Here is a 16,024-nt window from a genome sequence, read left to right on the forward strand (position 1 = left end):
TCCTCATGTTGACCAGCCTGAAGCTGCCAATCTCCACCATGTTGATGCTGCCACATTGGATGCTAAGGTAAGGACATCAGGTGCTGCAGTGCTTCATGTAATGCATCGGTTCCCAAACTGGGGTACATGTACCCCCAGGGGTACGCGAAGTGGTTCAGGGGGTACGCGGGGAGAACATTTTATTTGCTTACATTTTATTCCCTTACATTTTCAAACTGAGCTATAAATAATCATGCAATATTAGATAGTCTGAATAGCCAAGTCGCTTGCCAAAAATACTCTTGTATACACATATTCAGCTAAATAATTTCGTCAATGAAATTTTTTGTCATCAACGTTATTCTGTTGCGTTCACTGCCAACACTGCGAAGCTACACGTCTCCATGAGCGCCTGAGGAGTATACTGCTCTTCTTCAAGTAGGACGGAATATCCGAGTTGCCTGGAATGAAGCACAGTGAGGATGCTAGCAGCTCAAGGAAGCCCGTAGCTATACTCTTAAGCCCGCTGAGAAAGCAGCAGCTAGCCGCTGAGAACTAGCTGGATTTGACAGTTCTCGACCTCACGTCCTCACTCCTGGAACCCCTCACCCTGACCTGGTTCTGTCCGGGGTTCCCTTCCATGTGGACTGAGGGTCCGTGTGGAGCTCCAAAGCTAGCCCCTTCGGACCTGGACAGAGCCGGGTCTCGGTGAGGGGTTCCGGGAATGAGGGACGTGACAACCCCCTGTTTGAGAGGTCGAGAACCGTCAAATAGAGCTAGCTCTCAGAGGCTAGCTGCTGCTCTCTCAGCTGGGCTTAATAGAGCAGCAGCGCATATTTTCAAGTGTAACCATTGAACGGATCCCGTTTAACTGCCACAAGAGTTGTTCATCTTGTAATAAAGATCTCAATGAGGAAACAGGCTGTGTTTTTTCTATTTTCCCTGCATTTTAATATAGCCTATAAAGAGTGGATTTTTATATAAAAATATTAACGATTAATCAAATATCGAATTGTTAATTCTCCCGACGATCGATTAAGACAATTTTATCGAATGGCCATCCCTAGTCAAAACATTGGCACAGCGGTTAGCTCCCCCGTCAGAATTTCGGGGGGGGGGGGGGGGGGGGGTACGTAGCTGGAGATTGAATGTCTGAAGGGGTACGGGACTGTAAAAAGTTTGGGAACCACTGATGTAATGAAAGAGAAAAAAAAGTCACTATAAAGGATGTTTTATGCTGAAATCACCATGTCACATCTGTAGGATAACATGGAACAAAGGAGCAACACCTCAGATTAAAGACAGTCTGTAAATACCTTTTGGGCTTTTTTGTGACATAAATTCTCAATCAATCAATCAATCAAATTTTATTTGTATAGCCCATATTCACAAATTACAATTCATCTCATAGGACTTTAACAGGGTGTGACATCCTTTGTCCTTAACCCTCAGCAAGAGTAAGGAAAAACTACTAAAAACCCTTTTAACAGGGTAAAAATATGTAGAAACCTCAGAGAGAGCCACATGTGAGGGATCCCTCTCCCAGGACGGACAGAAGTGCAATAGATGCCACGTGCAGGAGAACATCATCAATAATCAAAGTCTCTAGCAGCATTTGATGAGGGTAGACATCCCGAAGGACAACCCCAACATGACATGCCAAGCAGTCCCGCTGCAAGGAATGTCCATGCTCAGCAACCATCTAGACCACGATCCACCATCCAGACCAGACGCCACTCCAGTCCTCAGTCACCGTCCACCGCCGCCCACCAGGACCCATCACAAGCCACCACCGCGGTCCTGGTCCACCGCCCGTGCCCAATGCCAACGCGACACAGGGTCCGCCACCAGCACCACGATCAGCCCACATGACTCAGAATCCGCCACACTGGATCCAACACCGCGACCCCCGGTGCGCGATCCACAAACCGCAATCCATGGTGCGGCCACAGAGGCCCTGGATCTGCGGGTGATAAAGCAAAGGGATTCCGGGGAAGGGGGATAGGGATGGAGAAGAGGAAGGAGAAGCTGGAAAGAGAAACTCCGTGTTTCATGTGTCATAAAATAGAACAAGTAACGTTCTGGCGCACTAATTAGCTCTAACTATAAGCTTTATTAAAAAGGAAGGTTTTGAGCCTACTTTTAAACGAAAAGATGGTGACTGCCTCCCGAACTGAAAGTGGTAGATTATTCCACAGCCGAGGGGCTTGATGGCTAAAAGCTCTGGCTCCTACTCTACTTTTAGAGAATTTAGGGACGACAAGTAGGCTTGAATTCTGGGAGCGGAGTGCTCTAGCGGGTTTATAAGGTACTAACAGCTCTTTAAGGTAAAAAGGCGCCATATTATTAAGGGCCTTGAAGGTGAGGAGGAGAATTTTAAATTCTATTCTAGATTTAACTGGAAGCCAGTGTAGCGATGCTAATATTGGAGAAATGTGCTCTCTTCTCTTTGTTCTCGTCAGGACACGTGCTGCGGCATTTTGGACAAGCTGTAGAGTCTTTAACGACTTACTGCTGGAGCCAGATAATAATGAATTACAATAGTCCAGTCTCGATGTAACAAAGGCGTGGACTAGTTTTTCTGCATCTTTTTGGGAAAGGACATGTCTAATTTTTGAAATATTACGCAAGTGGAAAAAAGCGGTCCTAGAAATTTGTTTTAAGTGACTATTAAAGGATAAATCAGGATCGAAGATCACTCCCAAATTATCTTCTTTGTTAACCAACCAAGACTGGTACCTACAGTTTATGTACAAATATAAAATGTCTTTCTACCTCATTTGAAAAACAAAAGATATTCTATTCAATATTAAGCACCAAATCACATCATTACAGTCAAGACCTTCAAATTTATAGAGAAACCCTACAGTTCCCATAATGAGCAGCACTTTGGCGACGGTGTAGGGAAAAACTCAAGTAGTGATTTGGAGAGACTAAACAGGGAGTTCCAGAGCCTCTGGGCCCTGACGGAGAAAGTCTGGTCACCCTTGTTGAGGAATATTTAACCATCCTCACACATTAATGTATATAACTCAGACACGCCAGACAGAGAGGCATCAATTTCAACTCTCACCAGCTGTAACTCTTGCGTATTTCCCCAGTGGCAAGACGCAAGGACACCATGTAATTTAGTTATATATACTTTAGGCTTAACTATCTAATAGGATGCAAATGCCTACATGTAACATAGAGAGGGACAGCAATTCTAGCTATTTTTGGATGTGCTGTTGGAATGGGTGACACAAGTAGAGGGAATATATTGGGATGCTGTGGGAGACATCTTCAGACTTGGGGGTAGAAATTGCTCATGTGACTCTGTTAGCATTTGTATATTGTTTCACCTTCTGGTCTCCTTGATGCAGCAAGTCTACATTAAAACCATCTGCATAACACATCAGATGCTGCCTGAGTTCTCCTTTCACCAGCTTCCAGAAAATGTCCATAAGAACCCTGGGTAACCCTCATGGTTGAATGTACTTATTGTAAGTCGGTGTGGTTAAAAGTGTTAGCTAAATGAAATGTAATGTAATGCAACTGAAAGGAGGTAAGACTGGAATTGACCTACGGCATAGCTTCAACACAGAGGCAACAATCAGCCTTAAGGCGGGGTAAAGTTAGGAAACTTCCATCGGCCCAGCACAGACAGGGGCCCTCAGAGAACACTGTTGTTATTATTAGTTAGTTAATGTTTTTAGCAAAATTGTAAGGATAGCCTTTATATTTCACACCCCTCTCTATTCACTGTATGATTCAGTTTTGCTTAATTTCAAGTAGATGCTACAAGCAAAAAAGAAGGAACTGTCAGGCCCTGAATACAATGGCTGCGGTTGCGCAAAAAAAGAATGATTCAGTCAACAGAATAGCTTGAGACCGTTTATTTTGAAACGGGTATAGGAAGTGTTGCCAACGTTATGTTTGGTTTTTGATTCATTGGCACAGCTGGGAGAAAAAAGTTAAGAAAATGAAAATGTAAACAAAGTGATCTTTAAAAGACCTATTTTAATAAAATAACACTCTGCCGAATTAAGGATATATTGGCAGGTATAATAACAATTTTTTTATGCATCCATCCCCTCGAAGCACATTAGGACAAATTTATTGATGTAAAATTCACTATTTTTTTTTGTATGTTTTTCATCTCTATTGCACGAAAAGCTCCCTTAGTCACTTTGAAAATGTATATACTGGTTATTTAGCTCGTTTTGGGCGGACGAAGAGTGCTTATGTAGCTCATGTACGGTTCTAGCTTTTTGTTTTGTTTCTTTAATTTTCTCTATTATTAGACTATGGATCATCAAATAGGTTTCCCTGTTCGCACATACAGTCCCTGCGGAGAAACGGATCTCTAGAGTCCAGTGCATGTCTGGAAGCACCTTTATACAACACAAGCGCAGATCTTCGTAATGTGAAAGCATTCACAGAATCACTTCCTGTTTGACAATTTGTCTTCAAAGTAAAAGCATAACGTTCACTTTGTTGTTGCATCCGATGCTTTACACTGAGCGGAATTGCAGAGCTTTAATTTTGAAAAGCTGTGGACTTTGATCTGATGAGATTGATACAGACCTCTGATAATGAACAAATAAAAGCAATTCAGTAAATCTAAAGGTTTAATGAAGCAGACACACTTGCTGCGTGAGAAACAATATTAGTATTATCTGTCACACCAAATTGCAGCTCAGCGCTGACAAGATACCTGTATAAACAACAGACGCCAGTGACAAGAAGCAGACCCGTGGCGCAGGCGTCATGCGCTTCTCATGCAGCCAGTGTCGCCCGGGCATACTGAGGATTTCAGACTAAACTCCTGAGTCCAGCACATAGACTGTGGTCCAGCACTTAATTGCAGCTCTGTTTTAAACCTAACCTCGCGAGAAACAACATTATCGGAAGCAAGTACACGGATTTACGGACAGTTACTACAATTTGTTGGTCTGAAACCGTGCAGCCATGGGAGCTGTTCTGGGAGCCTTGACATTCGCCAGTTGTGTAAGTTCTGATATTAGGAAAATTAACTGTGCCATCGATGTAAGTCTTATACCTTGTGTTTTAAGTTTCAATACTGCCCTTGTTTTTGGGCTAAGATAGAGCAGAACGTTACGTACAGCATTTAGTGACTCTTGTTCGAGGTTGACGTATTCATAGAGCAATGGTTACATTCGTCATACTAAATCGATGAATTTCTTTATATTCATGTTGAGTGTTTGTATATTTGTGGGAAGAACGGAAACGAGCATATTCTAGTAACCGGCGTTTTGATCACTTGCCTTTCGCTCACTGCTTAGTTTGGCCAACACCGTCACTTTAGACAGTTTCCGTATTGATTTCATTTCACCAAACGTCCCGTTAATTACTGAAGATGTGGAGTCCTCACTGATCTCACAAGTCATTTATGTCTCATTAAAGAGATGGTGATAGAACTTGTTATATCTACAAGGACATAATCAAAACGTATAGCGACTGGTTCACAGCAATGTAGCAAGTTACACCGTGTGACCAGTATCTAACCGTTTAAAGACTGAATGGGCAGAGAAGAGGTGATCAATTATCGCTTTAAAACAAGGCAGAGTTTCAATCCTTTTCGCCGCTTCAAGCATCTTTACCGAATCAGCGCAAAAAGACGCGCATTAATAAATGATGCCTTACTTGACCAAATTGCTCAATCCATGTATCTCATCTAAAAATGATCACATCCGCCAAGTGGTGTGATTTCATCTGTTGCTAGTTAGTTTGCAGCAAAACGGAAATGTTGTGTAATATAAGAGAAGAATTCTGAAAAATTGCGTTTTATTGACATTTTAATGGATTTGCAAGGACATCATTTTAAAGATTCCTTATTAAATAAACAATTTATATTTAGGGGACTGATTTCTATAAGTATGTTTATTTTGGTACAGCTTGCTGGAATTGAATGGTACTATTGGGCCCTGGTGGAGGTATGTGCTCTACTGCCATTGTAGTTTCTAATAAACACAAAATAAAGGTGTTGTGTGTCTAATAATTGAAATCATAGTGGCCACTGCAATGTAAATAGTTGATCATAACAGACTTGGTCATCTGCTTACAGATTATTAATTGGATTAACTCGGCTCTGTTGCCTTGAGCAGGGTCTTGAAAAGTTATCAGAAATACCTTCAAAATAATGGATTCAGGTGATGATAACAGCAGGTATATGTACTGCAGCAGGAGAGCATATGAGTAGATAATCAAGAATATGGTAGAGGATCCATTTTAGATAAAAGGCTTGAGTAACAACAATTACCATGAGAGGATAATAGGCTTAGACTGCTGGGCAGTACAAATGCTTTATTCGGTTGTTGTTTACCTGTTCAATTCGGAATTTAACAACCTCACAATTTATACAAATGATTAAAAATAATCACCCCGTCACAAGCTTTGCAATAATCAAATATTAAAACATATATATATATAAATGATCATTATATTATGGAAATTGTCATCAATTTAATAAATTACTAATAATTGCAGCAATGTGGTTTGCTTGGCTCTACTCTTGAGTAAAGGATTATCTAAGGTACTGTAATATTCAAGCAAAATAAAGACCATGCCTCTGTCACTTTTACACTAATGAACACATTATCATGGTTTGTGTTGGTCTTAAGCTTGGTCAAGCTGGCCATGTGCTGTTATCTGGCACATATTACCATGACCTAGTCTGTGCTTGTACTAAGCTGACCTTGTCTGGCTAGGTATTAACTTGTTGACTATATCTGATCCTCTGTATCGCTTAACACCACCTTATCAGTGTTTCTCTGTGTGTTTGAGAGAGAGAGAGAGAGAGAGAGAGAGAGAGAGAGAGAGAGAGAGAGAGAGAGAGAGAGAGAGAGAGAGAGAGAGAGAGAGACTTTTATATAGTGCAAAAAGTATTTATCATGCATCTGGTGAAATTTTACCTGTTGAGGCTTAATAAAACATCCCTGGGGTTAGTCATTAGACAATGAAGCTGTCAACTAATTATTACTGTAATCTACATCTCAACATGAATGTTACAAGTGAAAAACTTCCATGTTTTTGTAGCTGGAATTTAAATGTAGACTGCTCGACTTGTCTAAAAGTGAGAAAGAGCGCGTCATCAAAATTAAACTTTATTAAAATTCTTTTTTTTTTCACAGTCAAACTGTATCCATGCCATCATTAGCAGCAGTTTATCGTATTTCTGTGCTGAATGTGGTTGAGCATTGCTGTGTTCAAGTGGAAATGGGAGTATACTCTGAAATCCCTTCAGAGGAAAATATGACGCAATGAGAAAAATATTAAAATAGCAGGCCTACCTTTGTTGCAAATGCCTGGGTTAAGTGTTAAATACAGAGATGTTCTCATCCAATCCTAAGCATCACACAGTTCCTTTTCAAAGTAGAGGAGGGCCAGGTTAGGGGTTGTCTGACAAAGACAGTTTATATATTACAGTATATAATTCTCTAGAGAAGAGGCATTTTCAGCAGTTGCGGGAAGCTCTAAAGATGCACACATTTGCATTTCCTGGCCACAAAATTGTTAATTAGGTAAGTCATCATATGAAAGCTTCTGAGGGAGTTGTGCATGGATGACAGCAAGACCCAATTCCATTCCTGTTGTGTTTGCGTGTCTGTGTGTGTGTGTGTCTGTGAAAGAGAGAGATAGAGAGACAGAGAGGGAGATGGAGAGAGGGAGCCTACCTACTGCCCATCACCTGAAGGTATTTAAGTTAACTTTTAAATAGCTACAGCCTTTGTGAGGTTTATGGTATGACAACTGTATGTCCTTGTTTAAAGTAGCAGGTACTCAAATAAATACCATACAGTTTGAATCAATCTCTCTCTCTCTCTCTCTCTCTCTCTCTCTCTCTCTCTCTCTCTCTCTCTCTCTCTCTCTCTCTCTCTCTCTCTCTCTCTCTCTCTCACACACACACACATTTAAGACCATTTGAACGCAAACCCTGTGTAAAAATAGTGCTGGCAGTAGCAGCTGGACCATGCTGCCAGTGGGAACAACACACAATCGCGACACACAGCAGAATCACGGCGCAATCACAGCCATGGGTCCTTGTCATAACGCAATGAGAGCTCAACAGGCTGCACCTGCAATCGTGGGGTTGGGGGACGGAATCACAAAACTGTGCACGTTTGGACCAGATGGTTACAGTCCTACCACAGATCTTCCAAGTCTCTGAGATGTAATATCCTGTCTCATGATTGCATTTCTCATTATCAGCTCCTCTGTTAGCTTTGTCACTTGTTCAAAATCATGCTGTAAACCGAGCAAAATTCTTGTTAAGTCCCTCAATTAGGTTGATACACTGAGATACTGACAGTTTGAGCTTTGTAAATAATTTGTGGCAAAATTTTCCAGGTGGGATGAGTAAATAATTTAAAAAAAATTGCATTTGGGAGCAGACAGAGACCACGCCTCAACTTTCACTAGACGAAAAAGCAGAATTTCAGTCGAAGGAAATCTTTTGGAACTCACCTAGTCCCCTGCAGTTTGTGACTGTTTACAGAACCTGAGTTCCGCTTTCTTCCGTGACGATAACCTTAGGGTAGCGGAGTAAACGAACCGTGGGGAGGGGGTCTGGAGAACAAAGGGGGAGAGGAGAGGGAGGGGGGGGGGGTCGCAGAGAAAAGGTGTGATACAATTAGCATATGACTCGTGATTGGCTATTAGAAGTGTTGCTATTGGTCACTCTGGGTCATTGCAGTACACACGTGGGTAAGCCCCTCCCACACAATATTAATAATACAAATATATAAATTTATAGTTGTTACTAGAGATGAGCCGGATACTCGGCTGAAACGAGTATCCGGTACGGATAAAGCACTTTTGCCGAGCACGAGTATTATACGAGTAATACGAGTCATTATCTGTGCTCGGACTGAATGAAAATCCTCACACAGCGTCACAGCGCTCCTCCCCTTCACACACCGCTCTGCTCACTCACTCACAGAACAGCTCTCTGTCTCTCAGTCACTCAGGTTCACGGGTCTTTTCCGTTAACGTTTAGGGTTTCTTCAGCTTGAAGTTTGTTTTTATTTCAGTTTGTACTTACTTATTAACCAGTAGAGTTCTGTTAAACGTGTGTTCGTTCAGACGTGGTGCTGGTAGAAAGCGACTCGCGTTGCGTCTCTGCCTGTCGGAGAATTTTTTTTTTTTACTTCACGCATTGAGTGTCTGGCTTCTCTCTCTGGCTTCTCTCTCTAGCGTCTCTCTCTCTCTCTCTCTCGCGTCTCTCTCTCGCGTCTCTCTCGCGTCTCTCGCGTCTCTCTCTCTCTCTCTCGCGTCTCTCACGTCTCTCTCTCTCTCTCGTTGGATTTTTTTTTTTTTTTAAACTGTCAGTAGGCTCTAACCAGTTTTATTTTACTTCACGCACTGAGTGTCTGACACGTTGTAGGTAGTAGTGGTATAACAAATATTACAAATTAAGCTACACACACACACACACACACACTCCCCCTCTCTCTCTCTCTCTCTCACGATCAGTGATACAGAATAATGAGTGATACAGAGAGTATTTCAGCTGACACTGAACCGCCAGTCAGAGTTTGCTTAACCTTGCAGGACAGTGAGGGTGGCAGTAGCACCCACCTTTCCCCCACTGAGACCAATATTGCATCTGGTGATGGAGGTCCTCCTCCACCAAAGACCAAGAGGACTTCTGCAGTATGGGACTCTTTCACTGTGTCTGAAAATGATCCCTCCAAAGCCATTTGCAAGCTTTGCAAGTCCAAGCTAAGCAGAGGTAGAGATGCAAAACATTACAACACAACATCTCTACATAACCATCTGCTATATGCCCATCACATTAGAAAGCCCACTGTATCAGCCACCTCCTCCTCCTCTCCTCTTCCTTCTCGGGTCACTGGTGTTCAGCTGGGTGCTACTAAGGGCTCACATTCATCTTCCTCTTCACCAATACTCACTGCATTTGCAGCAAAGCAGCCATTCTCAGCAAACCATCCCCGGTCAAAACAAATTACAGAGATGATTGGTAAAATGATCTGCACTGATCTTGAACCTTTCTCTGTGGTGGAGAGGAGAGGCTTCAAGACACTTGTTGGCTTTTTAGAGCCCATGTATAAGATCCCATCGAGGCACTATTTCAGTCGAACTGTAGTGCCTGAGCTGTATGGGGCAATGAGAGGGGAGTTGGTCCAGTCAATTAAGGCAGCTGAAGGAGGTGTCATCAACCTCACTACAGATCTCTGGACCAGCAATCACAACGCACATGCATATCTCTGTCTAACTGGGCACTGGTGTGAACGTGTAGGGGAAGCTTCAGTACAGAGGAAAGCAGGGCTGCTAAATGTTGGTGTGCTGGACATTGAGCACACATCAAACAACATTCTGTGCTGCCTTAAGGAAAAGATGAGAGAGTGGGAAGAGTCTGTTGGTCAATCTGTCACAATACGGTTTGTTGTTTCAGATAATGCAGCCAACATGGTGAAAGCTTTGACTGAATATGGGCACATCCGTTGCATGTCCCATACGCTTCACTTGGTGGTGATCAAAGCACTGGAGAAGGACAGGGTTGTGACATCCCTTCTCTCCAAAGCCAGGATCATATCTGGCCATGTTCATCGCTCAAGCAAAGCCAGCAACATGAGCTGCAAACACAGTTGAATCTCCCCCAGCACACGCTCATAACAGATATAAAAACAAGGTGGAACTATACGTTCTACATGCTCCAGCGGCTGCTGGAACAGCGCAGGGCTGTGCAGATTATGACACAGGAGTCTAACATGGGTAGAGCTCCAACAATCATCTATCCAAATGAGTGGAGGTTAGCATCAGACATGCTCACTGTTCTTTGTCCTTTTGAGGAGGTCACAAGGGCACTCTCAAAACACAGCGCCTCCATCTCTGAGGTCACCCCCCTCCTGCATGGCCTCTGCTCCATCATCAGGTCACTGCATGTGGGAGGTCTTGCAGCTGGTGAGGAATTTGAGGATGAATCTGATCAGTTCATGGCTGGTGATGATGATCAGGATGCCACAGTGGGGCTGGGCCAAGATGTTGCGGCTGAGTCCAGGGAAAAGTTAGGCACAGCAGCAAGGAGACTGGCAGCCAATCTGAGCAAAGAACTAGAATGGCGTTTCCAACCAATTTTTGCAAACTCCACATTTCTGCTCGCCACTCTCCTTGACCCCAGATATAAAGCCAGCTGTTTTCCAGACAATATTGATGTGGAGGCACTGAAGAGGACATTACTCCACAGGATGGAACTCTGTAACCCTGTGGCTACACCTGCAAGAAACACAGAAGAGACACCTGACACCAGCAGCACTTCAGTATTGTCTTTCCTGCAGAAAAAGAAATCGGCTATTCCAATGAGGACACATTTACCATCAGGTGATGTGGAGGCCTACCTGGCAGATGGGGACATCAGCCTTACCGATGACCCAGTGAAATACTGGTCAGGCAAGCTTCAATGCTGGCCCAATCTTACACGCTTTGCACTGCAGCATCTCAGTTGTCCACCTACAAGTGTCCAGTCTGAGCGTGTTTTTAGCACAGCTGGAAATGTGGTCAGTCCACAGCGTGCAAACTTAGACCCTAGCCATGTGGAACAACTGGTCTTCATTAAAGTCAATGCAGATCTGAAAAACAGCATCGGACTATTTGATCCGTAGAACACAGTCTCCCCGCCCCCCTCTCTCTCTCTCTGTCTCTCTCTTACTCACTCATACACACACATAAACATACACACACACACACACACACACACACACACACACACACACACACACACACACCTGGTGTGGAAATAAATTTAAAAAAAAATAAAAATACAAAAATCATAAAAAAATGTCAAAGTTAAAAAAGAAGGTTATGTTGATTATGAAAATACTTGTTATTACATTTCACTTCATAATTGCAACAGCATGTGTTGTATTCATTGTTGCAAAACTTGTTCTGTAAAAAGTTAATTTGCTATTGTGATCAAAATCATTGATCTGAAGCTCAATGCTGATGCTGCTGTGTATAGTTCTCTAATCAGCAATAAATATAACAATTTTTGATCAACCCATATCAATTGCATGCTTAAAATAACATACTGGTTAAAGCCCCGCCCGTTTCAAGACAACCCGGCATACTTCCGGGTTAAATCCCGCCCACTTCCTGGTTAAATCACACCCACTTCCGGGTTAGGCCCCGCCCACACCGAGTACGGATACGGATACAGATAATTCATATGGTTAACAGATACAGATACAGATACAGATAATGCTGTACTCGCTCATCCCTAGTTGTTACTAATAATATATATATTAATATATATTATAATTTATTAGTAAGCCTTTACCAAAAGCACTGCAGTTAATTAAGACTATTCGTGTGATGCTTGATGTTTTATGTGCAAATATTTTACAGGGGAAAAAACATGAACGAGGTATATGTTGAGTCAAAGCTTTATTTACATACAGCACAAATATTGTACAAACAAAATTGGCCTAGCCAGTGAAAAACTAATCAGGTGAAGCTTGAAATGTCTCTTTGCAGCCTCTGGGTCATATGTTCTTTGTGGGACTCTGTCCGAATCTGCCCCAGTGTGTAGACGTCTGTGGTGTGTAGCTGTGAGATCCAGTGTTGCTTCTAGTCTTATTTGAAGTATGGCACACAGGTCGGTGAGCTCCTGGCTGTGAAAGGATGGATCCAATTCATCTGCCCCGTTTCAATCAGCTGTAAACACAATCAGTACAATTAGCACAGTTCAATGACAACATACACTTATACATGTTACTGAAAAAATTATTTAATGAATCTTTATGAAAAAACTTACCGAGAACAAACTGTAAGATTTAAGTAGTTCATACATATTTAAACATGCACTAGTTCCGCTAAAGCATTCAATGCTTTATTCTACTTTATCAACTTTCGCGCTAATCCCACAGTTGTTCACACTTTTTTCTGATCTGAGAGTTAGCTTAACAGTTAGCAAAGGCTTCGCTCTCTAGCGGGGTCTCACCGTAATTTAGGGACTGTGCGCCCGTCTTCTCCGCCTCGACTCCTTCACACCGGGCCCGCGGCTTTGCTTTTCCACGCACTCATCTTCTCCTCCAGGGAAACAGTGTTGCGTCGACTTCAGCAAGTTATTTACACTGAAAACAGAGTCAGTCGTACGGAACAAACTTAACACGAGCCTCTCATGTCTGCGGCAGACAGACTCTGCATTCACGAGGCTGTGATCGGACGAGCCCGTCAGGTGATGACGTTAAAGACTGACGTGAGGTTTTCAGAGTAAAGTTTCACAAATGTCCTTTTCATCTTAAAGCAGCGGTTATAACAGCTTTTAAATTGTACTTTTATATGGGATGAGTATGTGACTGAGGACCCGTTTATTCTTTTTGGTGTTAAGTAATTGTACTAACATGATTTTGGCTGTTCTATGTTTGTTCCCTCATAGTTGAATGCACTTGTTGTAAGTTGCTTTGGATAAAAGTGTTTCGTGTTTTAATGGAATACTGAGAAAGTTTAATAAGAAGTTCAAATTATGAGGGAATTTCAGCAGAGTCAACAGCTTAGTTTGCCATGGACATGTTAATATGGTGCTGTATTTGCCAGTATTTTGGGAGGACAGATATTTTTATGGAGATACAGTAGAAGTTTAGATTCTACAGGGCACAGACTCACAGTACCCAGCATATTTTCTGCCTATTGAGCGGATTGCTGGTTGGTTAAATGCACAGTGGATGTGTGGTTAACACATCCACTGTGCATTTAACCAACACAAGAGAAAAAGTAGCTGTGATCATGCCACTCTGCACAGTGGTTGAGACTTAGGATAATGATCATGGGCAATTAAGGTTGAAGAGGTGGGTTGTCACTTCTGTCCAGGGAAACAGACTTACTGAAACCTCATTGCTTCGGATAATACAATTTTTTTTAAATAAAGTGCACTGTTTAAAAAAAAAATCCTAACAATGACCTTTGCTCATGGTTTAAACTGTAATTCATTATAGCACACTTACTAACTTAAGGCTGAATTATAGTCCTGCGACTGCAACCACGGAAGGCCACGCAGCTGCATCGACGGACTCGTTTTGGTTTATAGTTCTCTAACGTGCTGCGCGTGTTGCAACGCAATTCACCGCCAGAACCCTAGACGGAGTAACGTTTTTTTTCAAAGAAAAAAACACACAAAGAAGAGACTTCTTCTTCTTCGTCGACTGTTTATTTAGATCGCCACTCCGGCTCCTCATAGCCTATTTCTGGTGGACAAATCGGCCAGTCATTGACGGGTTATACAAGTGGTCATACTTTCGGATCTCTTCTGCCAAGTGCTCTTCTATTTGGTCCATATTCGTTCTTCTAAATCTTCCGTGATTTCCGCGTATTGTGGGGCATGAAACCGGAAACTAGACTCCGGACGGGATGTAGTAAGCAGACCAATCACAAGCCTTGCGGGCTGCGTGAGGCTCGCGTCGCTTTGTCGTGTAGTTAGAAAAATTGGCGGACGCACGCAAGCCCGCAGAGGGCACGAAAGGGGCGTGTTGCGTGTCTTGCGTGCATGCGTGCGTGCGTGCAACCCGACTATAATTCGGCCTTTAAGGGAAATAATTTCAGGTTTTATATTTATTTAAAGCCTTATGTACTTACGCCAGATAGTTTAGTTGGTACCTTTTAGAAAAAGATGTTGTCTGCACTGAGGGAAACTATCCTGATTTGCATTTGTAAAGCTCGAGCATTGTCATTTGCATGTGAAAGCCTCCCCAAGGCCTGGGAGCAGGGGGGTCACCTCCCAACATTCTGAGGCTTGTAAAAATTGAAAATTAAAATTACACTTTTTGTTAAAAATCTGCATCCTGGGTCCATCTGCTTCCCCAAATCCTGACAGTCTTGAGGTTGTCCTCATTAAATAGCTGATGCAGGTAAACCAATCCCATATCTGACTACTTTCTAAAGTCTGTTTCTAGATTGTTAGGTGTGAAGGTCTTCATGGATCCAATGCTTGTTAGTGATGAAATTAACTTCGGAGTTTTGTAAAGGCCGGCGAATGCTTCTGCAACTGCGTCGGCGGCTTTTCACGCAGCTGTGTCGCAAGACTCTTTGCCACTCATGCTTCCCCAAGTGTTGCGCCTCTTACAAAGCAATTCCCCTCCAGAACACTAGGCGGAGTAATGTTTTTTGTCGAAGACGACCTTAGAGACGCCTTTCTTCTTCGTCGATTGTTTATTTACATAGCCACTGCGGCTCCTCGTAGCCTTTTTCTGGCGGACAAATCCGCCAGTCAGTGACGGGTTATACAAGCGATCATACTATCGGATCTCTTCTGCCAAACGCTCTTCTATTTGGTCCATATTCGTTCTTCTAAATCTTCCGTTGTTTCTGCCGGTATTATGGGACATGAAACCGGAAACTAGACTCCGGACGGGATATAGTAAGCAGACCAATCACAAGCCTTGCGGGCTGCGTGAGGCTCGCGTCTCTTTGCCGTATAGTTAGAAAAATTGGGCGACGCACGTAAGCACGTAAGAAGAGATACACAAGCACATAAGGGGCCCGGAAAGGCTCTTGCGCTTGCGGGCCCGTGAAAACGCAGAAGCATGCGCCGGCCTTAAGGGCTCTGGGCATAGGTTTTTCTCAATATTAAGCCAGCGAGTGTATGTGCTATTCTGAATCCACGTTATCAAAGGTTTAATTTGTGCTGACCAGAAGTAATATTTTAAGTTTGAAAGTTTGAGGCCTCCGTTTACCCTAGATAGTTGTAAGGTTCTTAGTCTAATTCTAAGCAGGGCCATGTAAGAGAGACTCCCATTTAGCCTGTGACGAGGGAAGCATACGGAAGCTCATTCGCAGTCACTCACGCATGACGTTTCTGACATAGAGGAACCATAAAAAATCGCAGGAGTTGTTTTTTTCCAGAGTGGGTAGACATGCCAGATACCCAAATTAACGTGTAGAAGCACTACAAAAGTGGAATTTTCATAATATGTCCCCTTTAAACCCGACCCTCACACTTTAAGCAAGTCACTCACAGACCTCTCCAGGAAGTTTTGAGAAAAGGATGCAATACCTGGTAACTGGAAAAAGGGCTTAATTCTCAGCTCCC

At 42.8% G+C, this 16,024-nt stretch overlaps 1 protein-coding gene across 5 annotated transcripts in view; it reads left to right on the top strand.

Moving 5' to 3' along the window:
* Nucleotides 1-4,711: 4,711 nt before the first annotated feature.
* Nucleotides 4,712-16,024, top strand: part of si:ch73-267c23.10 (serine incorporator 1) — a 59,886-nt gene continuing 48,573 nt past the window's right edge. For 3 of the 5 annotated variants that reach the window (XM_053433493.1, XM_053433524.1, XM_053433502.1), the window contains exon 1: nt 6,387-7,675. In XM_053433493.1, coding sequence (XP_053289468.1) covers nt 7,544-7,675 — 132 coding nt within the window. In that variant the 5' untranslated portion in view covers nt 6,387-7,543. Of the gene's footprint in view, nt 4,969-6,386; nt 7,676-16,024 lie in introns of those variants that run through there. The other 2 variants (XM_053433517.1, XM_053433510.1) reach the window with 2 other exon arrangements.

Source organism: Pleuronectes platessa, chromosome 2 (genome assembly GCF_947347685.1).
Source record: "Pleuronectes platessa chromosome 2, fPlePla1.1, whole genome shotgun sequence".
In the NCBI taxonomy this organism is placed as follows: Eukaryota; Metazoa; Chordata; class Actinopteri; order Pleuronectiformes; family Pleuronectidae; genus Pleuronectes; species Pleuronectes platessa.